The 24,116-nt window shown below is 47.9% G+C and overlaps 1 protein-coding gene across 3 annotated transcripts in view; it reads left to right on the forward strand.

Moving 5' to 3' along the window:
- The window catches only part of RPS6KA3 (ribosomal protein S6 kinase A3), a 698,725-nt gene that overhangs the window by 585,146 nt on the left and 89,463 nt on the right, over positions 1 to 24,116 (forward strand). For all 3 annotated transcript variants that reach the window (XM_078657643.1, XM_078657644.1, XM_078657645.1), the window contains one exon: positions 19,609 to 19,726. In XM_078657643.1, the coding sequence (XP_078513769.1) occupies positions 19,609 to 19,726 (118 nt within the window). The remainder of the gene's footprint in view (positions 1 to 19,608; positions 19,727 to 24,116) is intronic.

A 24,116-nucleotide genomic window follows, 5' to 3' on the forward strand; every position in this document is an offset into this window, starting at 1 on the left:
ATTTTAATGGGTATTTGCAGGGTCACTGGAATTGTGTGGCAATGTAGGCCCAAATTATGCGGTAGGGTTGGCTAAATTATGTGGCCTGAAAGGGCATATTTTGCAGTATAATTTAGTGAAAGTTTTGCCTCATTATTAGGTCATTTTTACACGTTGGCGCTCTGGGGGCAAGGGTTTCACCACTTTAGTATCAGTTTCACACTCAAATACAGCAAATAGCAACAAAGTTGACCAGTCACATTTCCACTGCACAGCAACACACGTGGCTGTGTTTTCTGTAACTTTTGAGCTGCAAATATTTTTTTTTGTTAAAATCTGCACTTTTTACATCAAATGACTGATTTTGTGGCAAATAAGGCAAATCCATTTTGCCACTTTAGGGCAGACTAGTGCCTTATGTTGTCGATGAGCTGCATCAGCACTATTTAGTACCTTAGAAAGTGGTAAATAGTTGTTTGACTGGAACTTTAAAGGAATGTGCTGCTTTCGGCTGCAAATATAGCAGCGTTTGTTGACCTATTTAAAGTAAACCACTAAATATAACAAAGTAACATACACAAAGCAACATAACACCACAATTAGAACATGACATCACAAGACCAGTCAAAACAGAAAACAGCGCAAAAACTACAATACAACAAAATAAAAATCACATTTAAATAATGCAGCACAAGACAGCAGCATGAAAAAAACCAGATGATGCCGCCAGCACAACAAAAATACCGCAAAGCAAATGTGTAATTATTCATCATCATCATCAAAATACTTTATTGCGGCTATTACAGCCATAAAAGCACATTTATATTTACAGAACAATAAAAATGTAATCCAGGACAGTAGACAAAAATACAAGATCGCAGAAAACACTGGTATATGCATGTGTGGGGATGCACAGGCCTCATTGATTATATGACGCTAGAACTTCATCATTGTTAATAAAATTATAGAAAATAAAAATTGATTTAAAACCATAATTTAAAATAAAAACGTTTAAAAGCATTACTAGACACGTTCAATAGGTCTAAAACATCCATTGTCAATGAACCCGCTGGCAAACAGAAATTCTTGCACTCACACAGAGCTAGCTCCCAGTGTCTAACTGGTAGAATAATTATAGCAAGAATTGTGTTCACAGTTGGCTAGGAGCCAGCCTTTAACAGATGCCTTCGTTTAGTCCACATAGCATGAAGATATTTCGAAATTACAACAACATAGACTGGATCAGTATCAGATTTTAAGATCCTAAAGAATACGCGGTAATTCCTAATACCCAAATTTCTGCACAATTTTATAATCCATTTACACCTGGCCTGTTTGTATGCCGGGCAGAGAACAGTACATGTATGACCGTTTACTCCTCCGCTAGGCATCCAGGGCAAAGACAATTGGTATCGCCCGACCACTTATTAGTTATTGCAAAGAGCGGGAGAGCCCCATATCTGAATTGCAGAAACAACTTCCTCGCTAATAGTGGATGGATTGAATCTAGCACCTGCTCAAATTGGTAATGTGACTTAAGAATCCAAGAACCCGTGTGTTAAACTTGTAGCTTTGACTGCCTGGATCAGGGTGGTCAGTTTAAACTCTTTTACTACTTTGGCTAGAGTTTTTTTGGGAATAGCTACACAGGATTCTTCGGGCGTAACCCACAGGTCCTCTCCACCCATAGCACAGAAAGAGTACCTGACAAAGGACAGCCAAGGTATACTGCCCACAGCCACCAGTAATGACATTACTGCTTTCCATTCCTCCCTGTAGTGTCTGAGCTCAGGTGTGCTCCACAATCGTCGCCAGTACAGCATTGGTCAGGTCGAGATTAAGTCCACCACAGGGAGGATACCCAAATCCATCCTAAGTGGTACTAGGGGTGTGTTTATTGGCAAAGCCAAAATTTGTCCAATGAACTTGTTTTCGGTGAGGGTCAGAGCGTTAGTTGAACAGTGCCCCCAAAGTTCAGCCCCATATAAAGAAGCCGACCGCGCTTGTACTCTATATATTTCTAGTGGTGGGCTTATAACCTTTGAAACGCAACTCTTATGGACTTTCAATATTCCCCCTATTGCCTGAATTAACTTCAAATTAGCCTTATTCGTTTGGTTGCCCCATCCCATCTTGTCATTTAAGGAGAGGCCTAGATAATCAAAAGTGTGGACCCGCTCAAGCGGCCTGTCGTCCATCATTGGGTGTGGGCAGTTGATAGGATTGGCGTTGAAGACCATATATTTAGTTTTGTTAATGTTAACTAGAAGGTTCCTCTTTTTACAAAAATGGCTGAATGCCGTAAACACTTGCTGCATCCACATGGGTGACTTCGAGAGGAGCAGGGTGTCATCCGCAAACATTAATGCAGGAAATTTGCGGGAAGATATCTTGGGGGAATCCAGGTCCTTCGCGGCAAGTAGGTCGTCAATTAAACCATTTAGGAAAAGGGAAAAGAGCCCTGCCTCACTCCCTTTCCAACTGGGAAGGGGGCTGTCAATTGACCATTTTTGCCGTATCTTACTCTAGCATAAGTTCCCTCGTGGAGGCGTTTGAGTTGTAAACAAAGGTAGGGTGGAACTCCCATATCCAACAGGATACTCCACAACTGGTCACGATCTACCATATCAAACGCAGATTTCAAATCCACGAAGGTAAGATACAGGCTCCCCCCTTCAAGGACCACGTGCTTCCAGTATAATAGCTGGAGCCTAAATAGCTGGTCTACAGTTGAGATCTTAGCTCTGAAGCCTGCTTGCAACGGTTAATACATCACAAGCTTCCATCCAATCCTGTAATCTACCTAATGGCACCCTCCCAAACAATTTTTGGGAGAGATCGATAAGGCCAATTGGCCTATAGTTAGCTGGTTCAATCGGGAACCTTTTTTTGTAGATTGGGTGATGTCAGCACCAGTTATTCAAATTTGCAGTAAAATGTACCATTTTGTCCTCTGTTTCAGATTTTGTTCAGTGAGGGACCCTCACGACCATCTATTCCAGTCACACCCGCTCATCACGCCACACCACTTTCAAAAGTCGCCAGCCGCCACAGCTTTCACCAGAACGACAGATGCTGCAAATGTGCTTGCATGCCTTGTGCCAGTCATGAAAATTTGCCAGGCCATTATGTGGGCATCCCTTCGCACGATTTCAATTTGTTAAGTAGGATAGGATTAGTTTTACAGTAAAAGGGAACTGCCAGATGGTCGGACCAGGAAAGAGGGATGGGTGTACCAGCCATGATTCTGGCATCATTAGTGAAGATGCCGTCACACGTGTGGCCAGCAGAGTGCGTAGAGTCCAAATTATCGCCCTATTTCCCTGCTCCCAGTCCCAGCTAAGATACTTGAGTCCCATATAAATCGAAACCTCTCTACCTTCATTGAGAGATCCGAACTGTTCGATACCTCCCAACATGGGTTTCGGGCAGCTCACAGCACCGAATCTGCCCTAACGGTTGTGATTAACAACATCCGTATGGAGGTTGATAGGGGACATCCTACTCTGCTAGTGTTATTAGATCTCACAGCAGCGTTTGATACCTTGTCCCCGTCAATCCTGATCTCCAGGCTCATGGACATCGGAGTTGAGGGTACTGCCCTTAGCTTACTCTCCTCCTTTTTACATCATAGGGAGCAGAGAGTCAAAATGGGCAATTTTCTCTCCGCCTCTCAAAAAGTGCAATGTGGGGTACCACAGGGCTCCTCGTTGAGCCCATTATTATTCAACATCTGTTACCCCACTTGCCAAGGTGGTGAGATCCTTTGGTCTTGAGGTGTTGTCATACGCAGACGATACCCAGATCTTGGTATCTATTACCCAGTCGGCTAGTGACTCTGCTTCCAATTTTAGAGCATGCATGGAGGCAGTCTCCCAGTGGATGGTGCGTAATTTTTTTAAACTGAACGGTGAAAAGACCGAAATTATGGTCTTTGGAGGCAGCCAAGATCTGTGGTCAAAGGACTGGTGGCCCTCTTCGCTGGGGGATTGCCCTCTTCCTACTCTTTCCGCCAGGAACCTTGGTGTCCTAATTGACCCCGTTCTCTCTTTCGATTCTCAGGTAAACAGAACGGTGTCTACCTGTTGTGCCATCATTAGAACACTGAGGAAGATTGCCTCATATCTATCCCAGGCAGCCGTGAAACAATCTACTGTCGCCTTAGTTTCATCTAGGCTAGATTATTGTAATGCCCTATACAGTGGCATTAACAAAAGCTCCACCCACCGCCTCCAAATGGTGCAGAATGCTGCGGCCAGGATGGTCTTGAATCTTCCTAGGCTTGCTTCTGTAACCATGGCCAGAAGGGATCTTCAATGGCTTCCGATTTCCTCTCGGATTTCTTTTAAACTTCTTTGTCTGGCCCATGGTGCAATTCATGGCTCAGGCTCAGAGGGTATCCGGTCCCTTCTACGCGTTTACACCCCCCAAAGAAACCTTTGTTCAGCATCTAAGAACATGCTTTCGGTTCCCAGATTTGTGAAGGCTAAATGGGGAGGTAGAGCATTTTCCACCCTGGTTCCAAAACTTTGGAACTCCCTCCCTGTGGAGCTTTCCAGTCAGTCTTCCTTGGTGGTTTTTAGGAAACGCCTGAAGACTTGGCTCTTCTCTCAGGCATATTAGCGGCTTTGCTCCTAGCGGTAATCTGATTTTTGCAGTTGGTAGTTTTGGACTCTTGTCTGTCTTTCTTTGCACCTTGATGCCCCTTGGGGCTAAGTTTTTGCGCATTATAAAACGCCTTTCATTCATTCATTTACCTTCTGATCCCTGACCTGGAAAACTGCATTCCTACTAGCCATAACATCAGCAAGCAGAGGTAGTGAGGTAAAGTACTTTACAATCGCAGAGCCTTTCCCGCAGTTTTCAAAAGACAACGTCATATTAATGGCTAGTCCCAGATTTATACCTACTGCAGTAATTGAATTTCACCTTAATAACCGACAAGTCCAACAAAAATAACTCTCTACACATTGGACATTAACAGATGTCTAAAATTCTATTTGGAGCAAACTAAACAAATGAGGTCTAATCAGTTTTTAGTATCTTTCTTGGCACCACTTGTGACAAAACAGGGCATTTTGAGATGAGTAGCTGTGACAGTAGCCTTTTGTCACACAAAATGACAGTCATTTACATAAGCAGTCAAAGCCCATTCTGCAAGAAGCATGGCAAAATCATCAGCACTGTATTCAGGGGGTGCCATTGATAGATATTTGCCAAGTAGCAGCATGGAGGAGCAGACACACATTCACAAGACACTACTGCCGAGAAGACGTCGCACATAGAGATGCAATGTTGGGCCAGGCAGTTTTGTCCTCTTTTCAAATAAAGTTAGAGATGCAATGTTGGGCCAGGCAGTTTTGTCCTCTTTTCAAATAAAGTTAGCCTGTTTTTTCTGTCACACCATCCTCACATAATTTACATAATACATTAAAATGTTTATACTGCCTACTACTATGATTCAAGCATATGAATCTATGAAAGATTAATCCTGGAGAAAAAATTAGGTGCTTACCTGGAACTGTGGTTCTCCAACGTTGGTGTCTTTGATAGATTCACTTGTGACCCACCCTCCTAATTAAGTAGATGCTCACCACAGACATTATCTTATGGGTTTGTATTTCCACTCTTGTGCTAATAAATCAGAGGTGTGAAGCCCTCTAGGAGGGATGAGCCAAAGAGCAACTTCATCTCCTTGATCAAAATTTGGGCCTTTTAGAAAGAGGTGCATAGGTTTAAAATGTGGGCACTTGTAATGGCTTGTACGGCTGTCTGTGCCTAGTACGGCTGTTTTAAAGGTACAGAGGGACTCCTACTTAGACAATGGGTAATGATTCGAGCATGTGAATCTTTAAAAGATATCAGTGTAGGAGAGCCATAGTTAAGGTAAGTTACTCGCTTTTTACTCAATTGTTGTATCACTTGAAAGTTTATTCAACGTTGGGCAGCTGCAAGTCTGGTTTCTGTGCATGATATGGTTTAGAAGAGGCCCTGGTTAGAGGTAATTGATGGCTTGCAAGAAGTTATTGACCCACAAGATTTCCACTCATTAATACTTGTGGACTTTTCAGCATTTGACACTGTGGGCAACAAGATCTTATCCCAGATATTGATGGGAACTTGTGGGAGTAATCATCTGAACAGTTGAAATGTTTGTTTCCTCCTAAACAATAGAGGTCAGATATCCCAGCTTGGTCCTTTCACTGCCTCATTCTTTGTTGCTGCATGCAGCAACCCACAAGTATTTGGAGCAAATGTCATTTGGAATTTCAGTGATGGGTAGATAGCAGGTTTTGTCGTGGCTTAGGAAAAAACAATCCACAGCTAGACTTAAGCCTTCAGTGTTTAAAGAAAATAAGTTTGTGGGTAAAGCAGAGAGTCCCTGCAACCAAACTGTATTTAAATCAAAACGTTACTAGTTGAAATATTGGCTTACAACCTAATCTTCCCTGGCCTTCTAACTAAGCAATCCATCCAAAGAAAAAAGTCAGATGACAAGTTAGTTGGATGTTACACTTCCCGTGCAATTCCAGATTGAAATCGTGACAAAATTATCTTTTTTCACCTAAGATGTCTCACGTTAAAACCACTCATTCCATTCAAGTTGCAAAGGATTCTAATAATCCTAGTTTTTAAAGCCCCATTGGACTAAGACTGTAACGTTTACTTGGGGACTAACAACTATAAGCTGGTTGCTCTCTAAAAAGCTCAGAATGTGGGGTCCACCTAGCAGCTAGCTTAAAAAGTAGAGATCCTGTTTCATCAGCAAGAAGAGATCTCTATTGGCTCCCAGTGAAAAAAAAGGGTGAATTTCAATTGTTTGCATTTTACTTAAAGGAATGCTTAGCCCCAAAATATCTAATTGTTGGTGGAATAGTCTTCCAGGAAATACTTCTTTTTTTATTTTTTAAAGAAAAAAGCTTAAGAACCACTTGTTTTAGCCCTTCCTCCTCAAAGAGTACTGATTACTAGTAGGTAGTGGCATTTGGCACAAGGTGAATACGATGCACACTGCTTAACCTTCCACATTAATATCCATATGCTGCTCCCCTCAGTGATGCGTACAACCATTGTAACAAGATCTCCAAAAAAGTACATGTTGCTCTTGAAGAGTTGAAACACTTTTCCTTATGCAGAGCAATGGTGACCCTATCCTGCTGTAGACAGTGGGTTTAATTCTGAAGAGGAAATTCAAAAGGTAAGTGCGTACACTATGAAACTAGGATCTGTATGCACTGACATAAAGTATATTAAGAGAACAAGGCATCCTATTAAGTGACCTTCCTGTGTGCTGGTCCATCCAGGCTTAAGGTTGCTTGGGACTCTTGGAAGTAATGGAACTTTCTTACAAAGCCAATATTCCCCAGTATCTGAAGCCTTGTTTCAGATGGTCCCAGTCTCATGAATCCAGAGTGCATGCGTTTTGTTTCATGTTCAGCACCAAAACCTTCTCTACCCCTTCTGATTTCTTGATGTGCTGACACCAGCTGGTTGCACCATGATACTCAATCCAGACTCCTATTGTTGTAATGTATTACTCACCTCTTCATCGATTGAGTAATTGCAAATAGTAACAACAGTGGTAAATCGTTTTGGGTTATCAGGGTTGTCATTTAAAAAGTTGGAACTCCGAGAAAAGAAGTCGGAAAACCATGTAGGAAAATTCCAGCTATTAAGCTGGCTAGAAGCTTGTTCAGCTCAAACAGGTATTGAAGGAGAAATGTGGTTATATAGTGCAAGTATACTACTTGTGGACTGTTTTCGGTCAGAGCACCAGTACTGGTAAAGAATCGACCTTGGAACCTTTTGATTTTGGAGTGTGGGCCCACAGGAGTATTTCAGAGGTGATTTTGTATGAGAAGAGGCAAACTAAGTTGGAACGGAATAACAATTTGGTATGAAATTCAGTGGTATTCGTGGTAAGGTGGAGGGTATGCTAAGGGGTATACAAGAGAATGGAAAGGGCACTGTTTCTGGAGAAGGTAGAGCGGAGGAAAGGTGTGAATAATTGTGATAAGAACTGAGGTATGCAAGGGTCAAGATATTTAGAAGGGGTTGTTCATAATTGTGGCTGGAGACCCAGGGTGTCCGAACTAGGTTGTCACTTGGTGTGCTCACTCTCTTTGAAATGTTTGGATATTTGAGTTATTTGTGTTATTTTTTTTAAGTTTGTGTGTCTCTTACTTGGGAGGAAGTTGTGAAGTATTTTTAGCAGCAATATGTGGAATGCATCCAGGCTCAGCTATGTCTGAATTCCTTGTCAATAGACCTTGTCAGTGCCAGATAAAGTTGAACACAGTCTGATAGAGACTTATAACCGTAAATTCCTTACTTTAGAATGTTCCCCAGGTGTCAGACTGGTTCCTGAAAATCTTGAGCAGTACATCTAAAGGCCTGTAGGTGGCATTGATTGGCGCTGTCTAAAGTAACATTGCGATGACCATATAAGTGACACCCCAGCACGCTGACATAAGTTATTTTTTTTTCTACCCCAGCAGTGCAGATCTGGACTTAAGTCATTTTTTACTATCTTTTCGACCATTTTGTCAACTATTTTTGAGCTGTTGCTCCCTGTGTGCTCGAGACATGTTCCCTACGAAATCTACAGGGTTTAAACTTTGCCGGAATGTCACAGGCAGAAGTCTGTCTGATCGCCATTTGGTTTGTTTCTGTTAAGTAACAGCTCCAAGGCCTGTGTGCAAGTTAATGCCCCGCAAGGCGATTCACGAGTGGCCAATTAAACGTCTGGTGCCATGGCAGAAGAAGGCTCCGTGACATTCCTGGTCCTGAGGCAGATCTGGGCTGTTTCTGGAGCAGTTCATGTAGACTGTCATCTTAACACTCTAAGTCCTCTTTCTCCAAGTCAGGTAAGTCGAAGAAGCACAAGAAAGATGGAGTGTTTTTCAGTTTCTCCATCCAAATGCTCCTGCATTCCACCTGTGGAGCCGGCAGCAGTTCTGCGTCACCATTCATGCCATCTTTGGGCCACTGACTTTCTCTGGTGCACCTTTGGGCCCCACAGAGCAGCAAGAAGACCCAGCTGGATTACTGTTGTCTGGTTCATCCCAAACTCCATCTGAGCACTCTTGATCTGCCCCTACTCGAAACAGATACCACCACTGGGGTCTACTTCCAACCCACCTCCCTCCGGACGCTGCTTGTCTAACATCCTCAACTCTGAGCAAGCGCTATTCACCATCATTGCCGGTGCCACCCTGTCCCTACCAACACCTGAACTTCCTGCTACTTAATACTCCCTTTCTTCCTGAAGGTGGAAATGAAAACGATTAGGTTCTATGGCGGAGTACCCTGATCCATCTGAAAACTTGTACAAGGAGTTGGGTGACGTCAGTGGTTTGGGCCCTTCCCCTGCTCTGGCATGCTTTCCCCTCCAGGTCCCGTTGGAGTAAGGCGCATTCTTCGCTGCCGTGATGCACGGGGTGTTCTTTGCCTCCAACTGGCAGCAGTTGAGATCAAGAATGTCTTGACTGAGGTGCTTCACACAAGAGTGGGTTTGGCTGATCCCTTGCTCCTCTTCAATGAAGCCTTCATCAACATTCTCATCTGAAAGAGATACGTTAGTGATAGATTCCTTACCTTAGAATATCCCCAGGCGTCAGACTGGATCCAGAAAGTTTTTTGTCAGCAGTACCCATGTGTGTCGGAAGGTGGCGTTGTGCAGCCTCGCGTCCGCCGCTGGCGACTAAGGCGCCAAGATGACGTCACAGAGACTGCTGAGGCGCCACCCATGCGCAGTGACGTTAGTTCTTTTTCCGCGCAGCAAGCGCAGATGCGGTTAGAGCAGGTACCTAGTCACTTTTTGACTAAACTTTTGAGACTTTTTTTCTTCTATTTTTGAGTCTTTGACTCCTGGTGCCACGTAGGGATGCCTGGGTTTAAATCCTGTGGGGCCTGTCACCGTACGATGTCCCCCGGCGTCTGTCTTTGTCTGGGGCGCGACCATGACTCCCGGTCATGTTCTAACTGTCTGGCCATGGCTCCGAAGGCCTTGCGGGAGCCGTCCCGCAAGCTGCTGAAGGCCCGGCAATCATCTCCGAGCCGTTCGAGGTCCAGGGGTCGATTGAGGGCCTGCTCGCGGAGCCATCACCACTGCTCCTCGGGGTCGACGTCTTTACACTCTGAATCGGGTAAGAGACTTCATAAGAAGTCAAAGAAGCATTTCCGCTCTCCAACGCAACCCCCCCCCCCCCCCCCCCCCCCCGTCGGTCTCCGGACGAGGGGGCCGGGATTCCCGCGGCATACCCACCTTATCCGGGTCCGTCGGCGACTCCTGCCCAGGTGCAAGAATTTCTTGCAGCCATGGACCGCCTTTTCAGGCCTCGGGCTCTCTCAGGCGCACCCTCAGGCCCCGCAGTCCCAGATGAGGGTCCTCCCGCGCCGTCTGCCCCGCTGCAGGCACCGCCGGTGGCTCCGGCCCCGCGCCGCCGCCCTTGCCCGGGTTCCCGAACAATTTTGCTCCTGGTTGGGACTCTAATTGTGATACGGAGCCGGACCTGCGCCATTCGACCATTTATATTCCCCTGTCCCTCCCCCACCGCCACAGCCTGTTCCACCGGCAGTGAAGGAAGGGGACGACTGGGAGGGGTCTGAGGACCCTCTCGCACGGCACTGCGGGTCGCAACAGGAATGGATAGAAGAGTTGGAGGATGCAGGTGGCCTTGACCTCTCCTATGAACCTGGTTTTCTTTCTCCTCCTGCAGTGGCTATGGAGGAGGGCACCACATACACTGTGGTGCTCCGTAGGCCCTTGACCGGTCTACAGTGTCCCTCAAAACTAATCTCCTCACTGAAGTACTTCAGCCGGCGGCAAGCTCTATGGAGCCCCTGCTACCATTCAATGAGGTGTTAACTGACGTATTGATGGGCACCTGGTCTAGACCAGTCACGGGGGTTCCAGTGGACAAAACTTATCCAGGCATCATCGCCCGGCCCCGGGGTACCCTGCTTTTTTGACAACCCACCCAACTCCGGAGAGCCTGGTAATCCAGACCTCCACTTCCCAAAGCGCATTCCCCACCACTCCGCTGGATAAGAAATCCAAGAAGCTAGAACAGTTTGTCAAGAAACTGTTTTCATCTGCCATCTTAGGCGCTGCGGTCGGTGAACACCGCATGCCTCTTGGGCTGCTACTCCCACGCTGTGTGGGACACGGTTGCGCAGGTGCTGCCTCAGTGTACGGAGGAGGTTCGGACAGTGCTTTCCCAAGCTGTTGCTGAGGGTAAAGATGCAGCAAAGTTTGCCATCCGGGGTTGACCGGACACAGCAGACTCATTGGGTAGGGCGATTTCCACGACAGTGGCCCTCTGTCGCCATGCCTGGTTGCAGTCCGCTGGATTTTCAGGGGATGTTCAAAGTGCTCTTATGGACATGCCCTTTGATGGTACGCAGAAACATTTTAAGGGCTCTCTGGCTACGGCCAAGTCCTTGGGTCTCTACACCACGCGCCCGGCCACGTCTGCTTTTCTTTCCGGGCCACGGAAGGGGCGCCCGACATGTTCATTCAGCCAGAAGCCTGCGCAGAACCAACCTTCGCGCGGACGTGGTTCTCACCACAGGGGGCCAGCGTGCAGGTTAGTCCACCTATGCTCCCGCAGCATCCGGCCTCAAAACCTTCCAGGTCCGAGCTCTGGGGAACACCCCACGCCGGTGGGTGGCAGGATTCGCCATCACCTCCCCCACTGGCGTTATGTTACCTCGGACAGGTGGGTGCTGCGAATCGTCCGAAGGGGCTACTCCCTCCCCTTTGAGACTGCCCCTCCAGCCATGCCACCTCAGTTCCACCGCATGTCAGGGGACCAATTTGTGATTCTCCAGCAGGAAGTTACGGCCCTCTTGGCCAAGGGGGCCATCGAGCAAGTTCCTGGTCCAGAAGTAAGACGTGTTTGTTATTCCCACTACTTTCTGCTCTCCAAGTAGGAGAAAGGGGGCCTGCGCCCCATCTTAGACCTCAGGAACGTCCACCGCTTCCACCGGAAGAAGTTGTTCAAGATGTTGACTCTGGCTCAGGCCTTAGCTGCCCTCGACCCTGGAGATTTGATGGTAGCGTTGGACTTGCAGGACGCATATTTTATATATCCCCGTCCTGCCGGCCCACCGGTGTTACCTGTGGTTCACGGTAGGCCAGTTTGCTTCCCTTCGGCCTTACCAGAGCCCCTCGTGTGTTCACAAAAGTGATGGCGGTGGTCGCAGCTCATCTGCGCGGATCAGGGGTTCCATTCTTCCCCTATCTTAACGACTGGTTGTTGAAATCTGGCTCTCCCTAGGCAGTCGTCTCCCACCTCCAGACTACGGCCGACCTCCTGCTTTTGCTGGGGTTCTCCATCGCCGTGCCAAAGTCGCACCTGAGTCCCTCTCAGAAGCTCTCCATCGGAGCGGTTCTGGATTCGACGCAGTTTTGGGTTTATCCTCCCGAGAAGTGAGTCCGATATATTCAGGCTATGATTCCGATCTTTCAGCCTCTATCCAGGGTTTCAGTCGGGAAGATCCTCCGGCTCCTGGGCCTAATGGCTTCCTGCATCCTGCTGGTGCAACATGCCAGATGGCTTATGCGGGCTCTGCAGTGGGACCTGAAGTTCCAGTGGGCACAGCATCAGGGCAACCCGTCCGATCACGTCCAAATCTCGGAGGGCACTGCACGACAATTGCAGTGGTGGCTCATGAATGATGACAGATCCCTCTCCCTTCCCCAACTGGAGCACACAGTGGTGACTGATGCGTCCCTCCCGGGATGGGGCGGCCACTTGGGAGAGGCGGAGATCAGAGGTCTCTGGGCTCCAGCGGAGTCCCGGCTCCATATCAACCTATTGGAGCTTCGGGCGATCCGATTTGCACTGAAAGCATTCCTTCCCTCTGTCCGGGGAAGTGTAGTGCATGTGTTCACGGACAACTCCACCGCAATGTGGTACTGCAACAAACGGGACAGGGTGGGATCGTGGACCCTATGTCAGGAAGCTCTGTGCCTCTGGACATGGCTGGAACATTAAGGCATTACCTTGGTGGTTCAACAACTGGTAGGTTCTCTGAACGCCAGGGCGGACAAACTCAGCCGCCGGTGCATGATGGATCACGAATGGCGTCTAACCTCTGACGTGGCACAAGGTCTCTTTCTGCAATGGGGAGAACCTTGGTTAGATCTATTCACCACCAGTTCTGCGCATTGGAATTTCTGAGGCGGCACTTGCTCGGCGACGCTTTCCGTCGCGAGTGGAGCTGCGGTCTGTTGTACGCCTTTCCGCCTATACCTCTTCTGCCCAGAGTGCTGAAGAAGATTCGGCACGACCAAGCCCAAGTCATCATTGTAGCTCCAGATTGGGCGTGAAGATACTGGTATCCCGAGCTACTCAGTATGACGATCGATGATCCGATTGCCTCTTCGGGGGGATCTTCTGTCACAGCAGCAGGGACGGTCCTCACCCGAGCCTGTCCAGCCTCCACCTCTATGCATGGAGATTGAGCGGCGACAGTTGACAGCTTTCGATCTCCCCCCCGAAGTCTGTGATATCATTCTGGCAGCCAGGCGTCCCTCCACTAAGATGGTATACGCCTGCTGGTGGAACAGATTTGTGGCATGGTGCAAAGCAAAGGCGGTGGATCCCCTTTCTGCCCCTCTTTCCGAGGTCCTTCTGTTCCTTCTCTCTTTGGCCCAGTAGGGCTCTGCTCTGGGCACTATCAAAGGTTATCTTTCGGCCATCTCCGCCTTTCTACGGCTTCCAGATCAGCCTTCTCTTTTTAAGTCTCCGGTTGTTAATCGCTTCCTCAAAGGCATTACACACGTTTCCTCCTGTGCCCTTCATAATGCCTCAATGGGACTTGAATCTTGTCTTGACCTATCTGATGTGCGCTCCCTTTTAGCCCCTTAATAACTGTCCCTTACGTCTTCTCACTTTAAAGACTGCTTTCCTGGTTGCTATCACCTCTGCCAGAAGAGTGAGTGAGCTCCAGGCTCTTTCTTCTAAACCTCCTTCTCTTTCTGTTCATCCAGACAAGGAGGTTTTAAGGACTCGTTCTTCTTTTTGCCAAAGGTTATCACACCCTTCCGCATCGGGCAGACCATCACTTTGCCCACCTTCTTTCTGCCTCCGCATCCTTCAAACGAGGAAGATATGCTCTACCGTCTGGCCCCAAAACGTGCTCTCTCGTTCTATCTGAAGCACACACAACAGTTCCGGGTGGATGACAAACTTTTTGTTGGCTACGTGTGCGCCAATAAAGGTCGGGCCGTGCACAAACGAACCGTATCTCGGTGGGTCGTTCTGTGCATCAAAGCATGTTACTCGTTAACTCGGCTAAGAAGGAGCCTCCTGTTGGGCAGCGTGCCCATTCTACAAGGGCAACAGCAGCCACTATTTATTTAGGAGTTTTATAAAGCGCATGGCATTACGCACACCGGCGTGTCCCCGAGCTGAGAGAGAGAGTGAAGAGACAAAACAGGGAGATTTACATCAGAGCTGAGCGAAAAAGATAAGTTTTTAGAGCTCTGCAGAATTTTGCTTCAGAAGGTTCGAGACGCATCTCCATCGGAAGCGTGTTCCAGCTCTTGGCCGCCAGTAGCCTGAAGGATCTACCTCCCATTCGGGTTTTATGAATTTTGGGGACTAGAAGTAGCCCGGTACCATAGGATCTAAGCCTGCGTCCTGGACTATAGGGAGTGATGAGGGATTGTAGGGGATTAGGCGCCTTGCCATTGATACGATGACAGACGCATAATGCTTTAAAAGTGATCCTCTCCTTTACCGGAAGCCAGTGGAGGGATTTCAAAGCGACTCTAGAGGCAGTTCTTCTTGGGAGCCGTAGCACCAGCCGGGCTGTGGCATTTTGCAGTACCTGGAGGCGATTGAGGCTTTTTGCTGTTATTCCCAGATAGAGAAGGTTGGAATAGTCCAATCTTGATGTAACCAAGGCGTGCACAAGAGTCTGTCTGGCACCGACAGGAAGTAGGTCCAGGATCTTTCGTAGACTCTCGAGTATACCGAAGCACATACCGGCTACCCGGTCTACCTGGGGAGCAAATGTCAGGGCGGAGTCAAACATTACCCCAAGATTTTTCGCCTGTTGGCAAGGCACTGGAGTGGAGCCCAGGCACGCAGGCCTCCATGCCGAGGACCACACATTCGGACCACCCCCTACCACGAGCACCTCAGTTTTGGACCCATTCAGCTTCAGGCAGTTGTCAGACATCCAGGATGCAAGCTCCTGCATGCAGGCACTGAAGCTGACCGTCGCAACATCCCACTACTGCCTTGGGATGTGGCGTTCCCTTGCAGGACATCTGTCAGGCAGCTATGTGGGCCTCGCTGCACACTGTAACCAAGCATTATTGCCGTGACAGTCAAGTCCGGAGAGATGGCTTCTTTGGCCGTTCTGTTCTCTGTGACTTTCGCAGACCCTCCGCGGGGGTTGGTATTGCTGGGGTATCTATTCTAAGGTAAGGAATCTATCACTAACGTGTCTCTTTCAGATGCAAAGTTACTACTTGTGTAACGATCTATCTGTAAGAGACAGTAGTTAGTGATAGATTCCTTACTGCCCCGCCCATCCTCCCTGTTCTGTGAACTGAGTTCTATGGTTACGGTCATCCCTTTCAGGGCCCTAGTTTCATAGCACCGGTGGTCAGTTTCATGCATGGCTCTGCGTTCCTGGCGCGAAAAGTAGTGTACAGAACCGACGCGCAGGGGTACTGCTGACGAAAACTTTCCAGATCCAGTCTGATGCCTGGGGATATTCTAAGGTAAGGAATTCTAAGGTAAGGAATCCATCACTAACTAATGACTCTTACAGATATATTGTTACACAAGTAGTAACTTGTGATTTGGGCCTAGGCTAAACCTTGCACAGGGGCTCCTGTACCCTGCATGATAGCCCATTGCCAATGTCCCATCCCAGACACATAGCCTTCCTCTCCCAGCACCACTCCCCTGAGAACCTGGTTATGAAGGCCTCCTCCTCGTCGAAGGCCAACACAAGCATATTTGCTCCTCCACCAGGCTAGCTTTGTGATCTGTGAATGCCACATGCTTCTTAGGCGGTTACTCCCCTGCATTGTGGGACTCTGTCGCACAGCTGCTTCCTAAGAAGAAATGGGTCATCCTCAACCTAGCCCTCAGGGATAGCTGGGACACAGAAAAGTTCGCCATCAGCACTTTTTCCCTTCTACCCCCTTTGTTATTATGCCCCAACAAGACCTCAATTTGGTAATCGTGTTTCTTATGTGTTCTCCATTTGAGCCAATACACAGCTGTCATCTGCAACTCTTGCCTCTCAAAATGGTATTTTTATTGCGCTTTACAACAGCCAGGAGGGTCGGTCATCTTCAAGTGCAGTCAGTCCACCCTCCTGACGGCCAGGTTTTTCCCCCATCAAATTTGAACTTCGGACACCTGCCTCATTCCTGCCGAAGCTAGTCACTTACTTCCATTTCAGCCAGAGTACCACTCTGCCTACCTTTTTTGCCCACCTCATCCCTCCAAGGAAGAGAAGAGACTTCATATTCTGGACCCCAAGAGAGCTCTTTGATTTTACAATGATCACACCAAAGATCATTGGGTTCATTGGAAAAAAGGGTGAGACTGTACAGAAGCGAACCATCTTTCGATAGATTGTTCCCTAAATTAAGATCTGCTACACACTAGCTAAAAAGTAGCCTTCTGAGGGCTTGGAGGCCCATTCCACCTGGGCCAAGGCAGCTACTACGGCGTTACCACACTGGGTACCTGTCCTAGACATCTGTCAAACCGCCACGTGGGCATCATTCCACATGTTCACAAAGCACTACTGCTTGTACAGTCAGGCCCATTAAGATGGCCATTTTGCCCGATTGGTCCTCCAGGTCTTTTTGGTTTAAGCCACTTTACAGGCCCATCTCCGGGCACTTGATGTTCCCTTGTAGGCAGATAGTGTGACCCACAGGTAGACCCTCAGTGTGTCCTGATTCACATCTCTGTGACCTTGAAGCCAACCATCTGTGGTGGTTTCAAATTTTACGTTTTCTTGTAAGAGTGACCTTTTTTCCTCTGGTTGCATATACACGTACCACAGAGGTTCGCATTAGGCACTTAAGTCTACAGAAGTCTTTTTTTCCTTCATTTTTCTTTGCCCCATTAGGAGCTTTTCAAAGTTTTCAAGACTGATTTAAAAAGAAAACTGTAAAAGATTTTTTGAAGGAAATGTCTCTGAGAAGAGAATGCTTTTGCTGACCGTTTCCCCCAAATAGCAAGGTTGTTTAGAATTGAAAAATCTCACAGCTTCCCAAAGTTGTTTAGTCAAGTTTGCACAAATTCACCTCTCTGTGACAGACTATAGCACAACAATATGGCGAAGGCTCTTTTCCTTCGGACTACATAGAGCAGTCAAATTATCACAGCAAAGGGGGATGTGTTAATTCTGTTGAGGGTCTCATGGGGACACCACTGTATTCGTGGAATTATCAAGTTCTTTGGCCTCTAGTAGTTCTATATATAAACTGTCATATTTCTGGGACAAATCCTCCCCATCATCACCATTGTCATCGCCAGTAGGTAAACTTTGTTTCAAATCAGAACCAAATTTATTCTAGATCCTCTTCGGATAGCTCCACCGTAGTGGCAGTATGTTGTCAGCTTTAGGGTGTAAAGAAACTAGGTGCACTGGAATAGATTTGCAGCGCAACCTCAGTTGGGGTCGAGACCGATTTGAGTCTGGTCGGTTAGGGCCTCAGCACTGGATCCCCCTACTGGCACCAGAGGTGTCCGTATTGATGTAGATGAAAGGGAGTCTGGGACAGGTCTTGGAGGCAGAATGCAAGTCCGCACCAGATTTGGGGCGAACCAGATGGAGGTTGTATGGGCACAGATGGCGCCAAAGATGGGTCTGCGTTTGGTAACCCAACTGTCTTGCCCTGTGGATTCTTGGGACCCAAAGGCACACTATAGAGAGGTGGAGGAGTGTCAAATATGCAACAAGGTCACTTAAAACGTTTTGATTTGCTGCAGCATCACCGATGCCCCCGGGAACTGGGGGTGCATCATAACCAACTGCGTGATCTGTTCTGTAAGCAAGAAACAAGAGTGAGCCCAATAAGCACCTTGAGATTCTCGCAACTTCTCTATAGATTGAGAGTGACCGAATGGATGGAGTCCTTTCACCTTCTTGTGTTTCCACTCCAACTTAACTGATTTAGACGGTGAAGAGAATCGGTCTTGAAATGGGCCTCAAGAGCAGGAGTGAGTCTGTTTCGACTTAAAGCTGGACTTAGACGAGGTCTGTCATTTTTTTGAGGTTTGGTGGCATACAGATTTAGGTCACGTCCCTGATTGCCTTCTGGTTCATGAGGGCACAGTCCGCACGACTTCACGTTGTGCCCTGAGGCCAAACACCAAACCCACAACTCCTGTTCCGCTACTGACCTCTGTCTCCAACATTCTCTGCAAGGCTTGAAGCCTTTAGCTTTAGGTGGGGACACTGCTCCCTTGCACACTGGATTCAAATAGGAAAAATCACTGAAAGACTAACAAAAGAAGGGAGCAGAGATCCAGATCCTCATTCATAGGCTGGGACAGAAAATAACTGATAGTGGAGCTGGTGGTGCTTTTATGCAGCTCCACACTGTCACTTCCGTTTGGTAAGAAATCCAACATAGACCTACACAGCCCCAGCTTGCAGCACACTGGTACAGTGCTGAGATAACGGATTGATCCAGTCAGTCTCCTGGGGATATTCCACAATTGAGGAATCTGTGGTTAGAGTAACAACCAGACTGTGTTAACATTTCCATTCTCCTTTCCATTACACATGTTTGCCTTTCAAAGAATTCAGACCAGTCATACGAGAAAGCGCTCTTATCATGGTGGCGGACAAGGGGCTTGGGAATGCCCACATATTCTGATAATTGTTGCTGGACTATTGGTCATTACTGAGGATTATTGATTTGATTTAAATTTAAAGCCCTGATGAAGTTCCAGGAGTGGTTTGGAACAAAACGCGTTGGCTGGATTGCACTTGTTATAAAAACAGAATTTTGAAGATTGATAAAATACCGAATGTCTTTACAAAATGGATAAGAGTAGGTTTGTTTCCCTGGTGCACCTCCTTGCTTACAACATGTTTGCCTTTCTCTTTATTTAATTTTAACAAGTAACATCCTAAAATAAAGATCAACTTTTGAATGTAATTCTGTGGAAATTCAGTAATCATTCTTTGTGCTAAACCTCAGCGAGGCATTCAGTTAGCTGAATGGCACTGAGCCTTCCAGCTTTACAATTTACAATGTGCTGTGGGCTTGGGGAAGCGGGGGAGGAGCAGGCTTCTTCACGGAGGATGAGTCTCAAGCCTTAACTGAGCGTCCTGACTTGTATTTCACACTTAATTTGAAATACCTTCTCTGGCACTCAGGATATTGAAAAAATGATTGCTTGTAATTCATTGCTGTAGGTTACTTCGTTCTTACAGATTGATTTCTGTTAACTTTTGTGATAGCAGGATATTGAAAGGTGTGCGCCCTCAGAGTTTGAAAAATATGTATTTGGCTCTGAAGATAATCTGCTGTTACAATTCACCTAGGTCATGAAGCTCACTTATCTTGAGAGACTTTGTTTCCCATAAAGTTATTCTAAATGTAATTCCCTTATTTATTAGTTACACTCCATTTGCAAATGGTCCGGATGATACGCCTGAAGAGATATTGGCTCGAATAGGCAGTGGGAAGTTTTCTCTGACTGGTGGATACTGGAATTCAGTTTCTGACACAGCAAAGGTAAGGACACACCTTGTAACTTGTTTGAAAACTCAAATATTGAACATGTATTTAAGGTAGCTCAGCCTACTCTCAACGCTAGTGTTGGAATACTGGATTGAAAAGCACTTATGTTTCTGCAATATTTTTTATGAATAATATATTTGAAGCTTCTGATTGATGCTTCTAACCACTGATTCTTCCCCTTGCTCCTCTGGTGCCAGAATAGATCCGGGAGCGTTGTCAACAATGCTCCACACTGGCTCTGTAGTGTACCATAACAGAGTCAAGCTCCATATAAGTAGCCCCCCCCCCCTGTTTGCTGAAGTCAGTTTGCTTCTTTCCACACCTTCCGACATTAATCCTGAGCTCCTTTCTCACATTAATTGGCCTTTTGACTACTTCAAAACAAAAACCAGTGCCCCCTCCAAAAACGAAGCAACTTCAAGCCATGCAGACTGAATGAAGCAGAGGTCTGTTGCAGACCCGCACACAGTATGTCTCTGGTGTCTCAGCTCAAGGCACAACTCATAGTCATGGAACAAGTGCACCCTAAGGCATTCCGGGACAAGGAGGTGTAAGGCATTCCGGTTCCAGGCGGTGAAATCACTGAACATCAGAAGTTGAAACCTTTGCATAAGTCCTGCTGCCGGTCGTGTACGTGGCTCCGTCTCACTCCTGGGGCCATTCTTGCAAGTGCTTCAACTTGCATTCAAAATGCTCTGGTATGTCCTAATCAAAGTCTTGAGAAAACTGAAAAAAAGTGGAGCTGGACTGATCACCAGCCCACCACTCAGGGTCCAAGGATGATTATCAATCTCCTTGGGAGTCCCCAAACATAGAGCTGATGACTCAACTGATCACGATGCATCCGGAGTTTCCTGGGCCATCGGCAGCACCACAGCAAATCAAGGCCTTGAAATAGCCCATCCTGCAGATTTTGGGGATTTTTCCTAATTCTGGCGATGCACCTTAGGGCTTTCAGGATCCAGAGGGACCTACAGTCTAGTTACCACTTATGGAGCCTTCCCTGGCATTTTCAGACCACTTGGAACCTGTTCAGTGTCCATTACCAACTCTTGTACAGGCGCCTACGCATGTACCTTGACCTGATCCGAGCCACCAGTCATCGACCCTATCAGAACCGATATTGAACCTGATGTCTGGCCCCAAATTAGTCTTTGAATATGCCTTTTGATGGCTCGGGTCTATTGATGAAAAAACTGTGTCTTCCCTAAACCGCTTTAAGGACAGTAGAGCTATGGCGCGCTCTCTAGGGCTGTTCTTCACCAAGCAGTTTCCACATCATTTTAAACAAGCATTAGAAATGCAATCGGGCTCGGATTTATTTGAGTTTGAGCTAATGGCATTGTAAATGCCAATGTCTTTTTGCCATGTGTTATGGAGTGTGTGCATGTGGTGTGTAGTGGAAGTATCTTGGTTGAATTGTAATTTTACCAATGGTGGCATGCTGTGCTTTATATGAATATGTTTAAAAGTAAAGTGTACCATACTGCGATTGCTTGGTGGAAAAGTGCACTGCCGGCTGGAGGTGTGTGTGCCTGGTGGAAGGGTGCACTGACGGCTGGTGGGTGTGTGCTTGGTAAAAGCGTGCACAGATGGATGATGGTTGTTGGTGTTTGTGCATGGTGAAAGCATTCATTGACGGCTGGGGGTGTGTTGTTGTGTGTGTTGTTTTCTGTGTGCTGGTGAGTGTGTGGTGGTGAGTCTGTGGGGGTGAGCCTGGGGAGTGAGTGTGTTGTGTTGAGTGGTGACAAGTGTGTGGTGTTGAGAGACTGAGGTGTGTGGTTTGTGTGTGCGTTATGTGTGTGTGGTGTATGTGTGTGTGGTGTTTTCTGCACACTCACACACTGCCCCTAAACATTCACACACTGCTCACCCGCATACTCCCAATGTCACCCTGCATAGTCACACACTGTTTACCCTGCACACTCATTCTGCACACTCACACAATGTGCACCCTGACACACTGTCTCTGCAGTCACTCTGCACTCACTGTCACTCTGCACTCACTGTCACTCTGCACTCACTGTCACTCTGCACTCACTGTCACTCTGCACTCACTGTCACTCTGCACTCACTGTCACTCTGCACTCACTGTCACTCTGCACTCACTGTCACTCTGCACTCACTGTCACTCTGCACTCACTGTCACTCTGCACTCTACAGTCACTCTGCACTCACTGTCACTCTGCACTCACTGTCACTCTGCACTCACTGCCACTCTGCACTCACTGCCACTCTGCACTCACTGCCACTCTGCACTCACTGCCACTCTGCACTCACTGCCACTCTGCACTCACTGCCACTCTGCACTCACTGCCACTCTGCACTCACTGCCACTCTGCACTCACTGCCACTCTGCACTCACTGCCACTCTGCACTCACTGCCACTCTGCACTCACTGCCACTCTGCACTCACTGCCACTCTGCACTCACTGCCACTCTGCACTCACTGCCACTCTGCACTCACTGCCACTCTGCACTCACTGCCACTCTGCACTCACTGCCACTCTGCACTCACTGCCACTCTGCACTCACTGCCACTCTGCACTCACTGTCACTCTGCACTCACTGTCACTCTGCACTCACTCTGCACTCAATGTCACTCTGCACTCACTGTCACTCTGCACTCACTCTGCACTCACTGTCAGTCTGCACTCACTGTCACTCTGCACTCACTGTCACTCTGCACTCACTGTCACTCTGCACTCACTGTCACTCTGCACTCACTGTCACTCTGCACTCACTGTCACTCTGCACTCACTGTCACTCTGCACTCACTGTCACTCTGCACTCACTGTCACTCTGCACTCACTCTGCACTCACTGTCAGTCTGCACTCACTGTCACTCTGCACTCACTGTCAGTCTGCACTCACTGTCAGTCTGCACTCACTGCCACTCTGCACTCACTCTGCACTCACTCTGCACTCACTCTGCACTCACTGTCACTCTGCACTCACTGTCACTCTGCACTCACTGTCACTCTGCACTCACTGCCACTCTGCACTCACTGCCACTCTGCACTCACTGCCACTCTGCACTCACTGCCACTCTGCACTCACTGCCACTCTGCACTCACTGCCACTCTGCACTCACTGCCACTCTGCACTCACTGCCACTCTGCACTCACTGCCACTCTGCACTCACTGCCACTCTGCACTCACTGCCACTCTGCACTCACTGCCACTCTGCACTCACTGCCACTCTGCACTCACTGCCACTCTGCACTCACTGCCACTCTGCACTCACTGCCACTCTGCACTCACTCTGCACTCACTCTGCACTCACTGCCACTCTGCACTCACTCTGCACTCACTCTGCACTCACTCTGCACTCACTCTGCACTCACTCTGCACTCACTCTGCACTCACTCTGCACTCACTCTGCACTCACTCTGCACTCGCTGTCACTCTGCACTCGCTGTCACTCTGCACTCGCTGTCACTCTGCACTCGCTGTCACTCTGCACTCAGTCTGCACTCGCTGTCACTGCACTCAGTCTGCACTCTCAATCTGCACTCTCAATCTGCACTCTGCACTCTCAAACTGCACTCTCAAACTGCACTCTCAAACTGCACTCTCAATCTGCACTCTCAATCTGCACTCTGCACTCTCATACTGCACTCTCATACTGCACTCTCATACTGCACTCTCATACTGCACTCTCATACTGCACTCTGACACTGCACTCTGACACTGCACTCTGACACTGCACTCTGACACTGCACTCTGACACTGCACTCTGACACTGCACTCTGACACTGCACTCTGACACTGCACTCTGACACTGCACTCTGACACTGCACTCTGACACTGCACTCTGACACTGCACTCTGACACTGCACTCTGACACTGCACTCTGACACTGCACTCTGACACTGCACTCTGACACTGCACTCTGACACTGCACTCTGACACTGCACTCTGACACTGCACTCTGACACTGCACTCTGACACTGCACTCTGACACTGCACTCTGACACTGCACTCTGACACTGCACTCTGACACTGCACTCTGACACTGCACTCTGACACTGCACTCTGACACTGCACTCTGACACTGCACTCTGACACTGCACTCTGACACTGCACTCTGACACTGCACTCTGACACTGCACTCTGACACTGCACTCTGACACTGCACTCTGACACTGCACTCTGACACTGCACTCTGACACTGCACTCTGACACTGCACTCTGACACTGCACTCTGACACTGCACTCTGACACTGCACTCTGACACTGCACTCTGACACTGCACTCTGACACTGCACTCTGACACTGCACTCTGACACTGCACTCTGACACTGCACTCTGACACTGCACTCTGACACTGCACTCTGACACTGCACTCTGACACTGCACTCTGACACTGCACTCTGACTCT

This window comes from Lissotriton helveticus, chromosome 8 (genome assembly GCF_964261635.1).
Source record: "Lissotriton helveticus chromosome 8, aLisHel1.1, whole genome shotgun sequence".
In the NCBI taxonomy this organism is placed as follows: domain Eukaryota; kingdom Metazoa; phylum Chordata; class Amphibia; order Caudata; family Salamandridae; genus Lissotriton; species Lissotriton helveticus.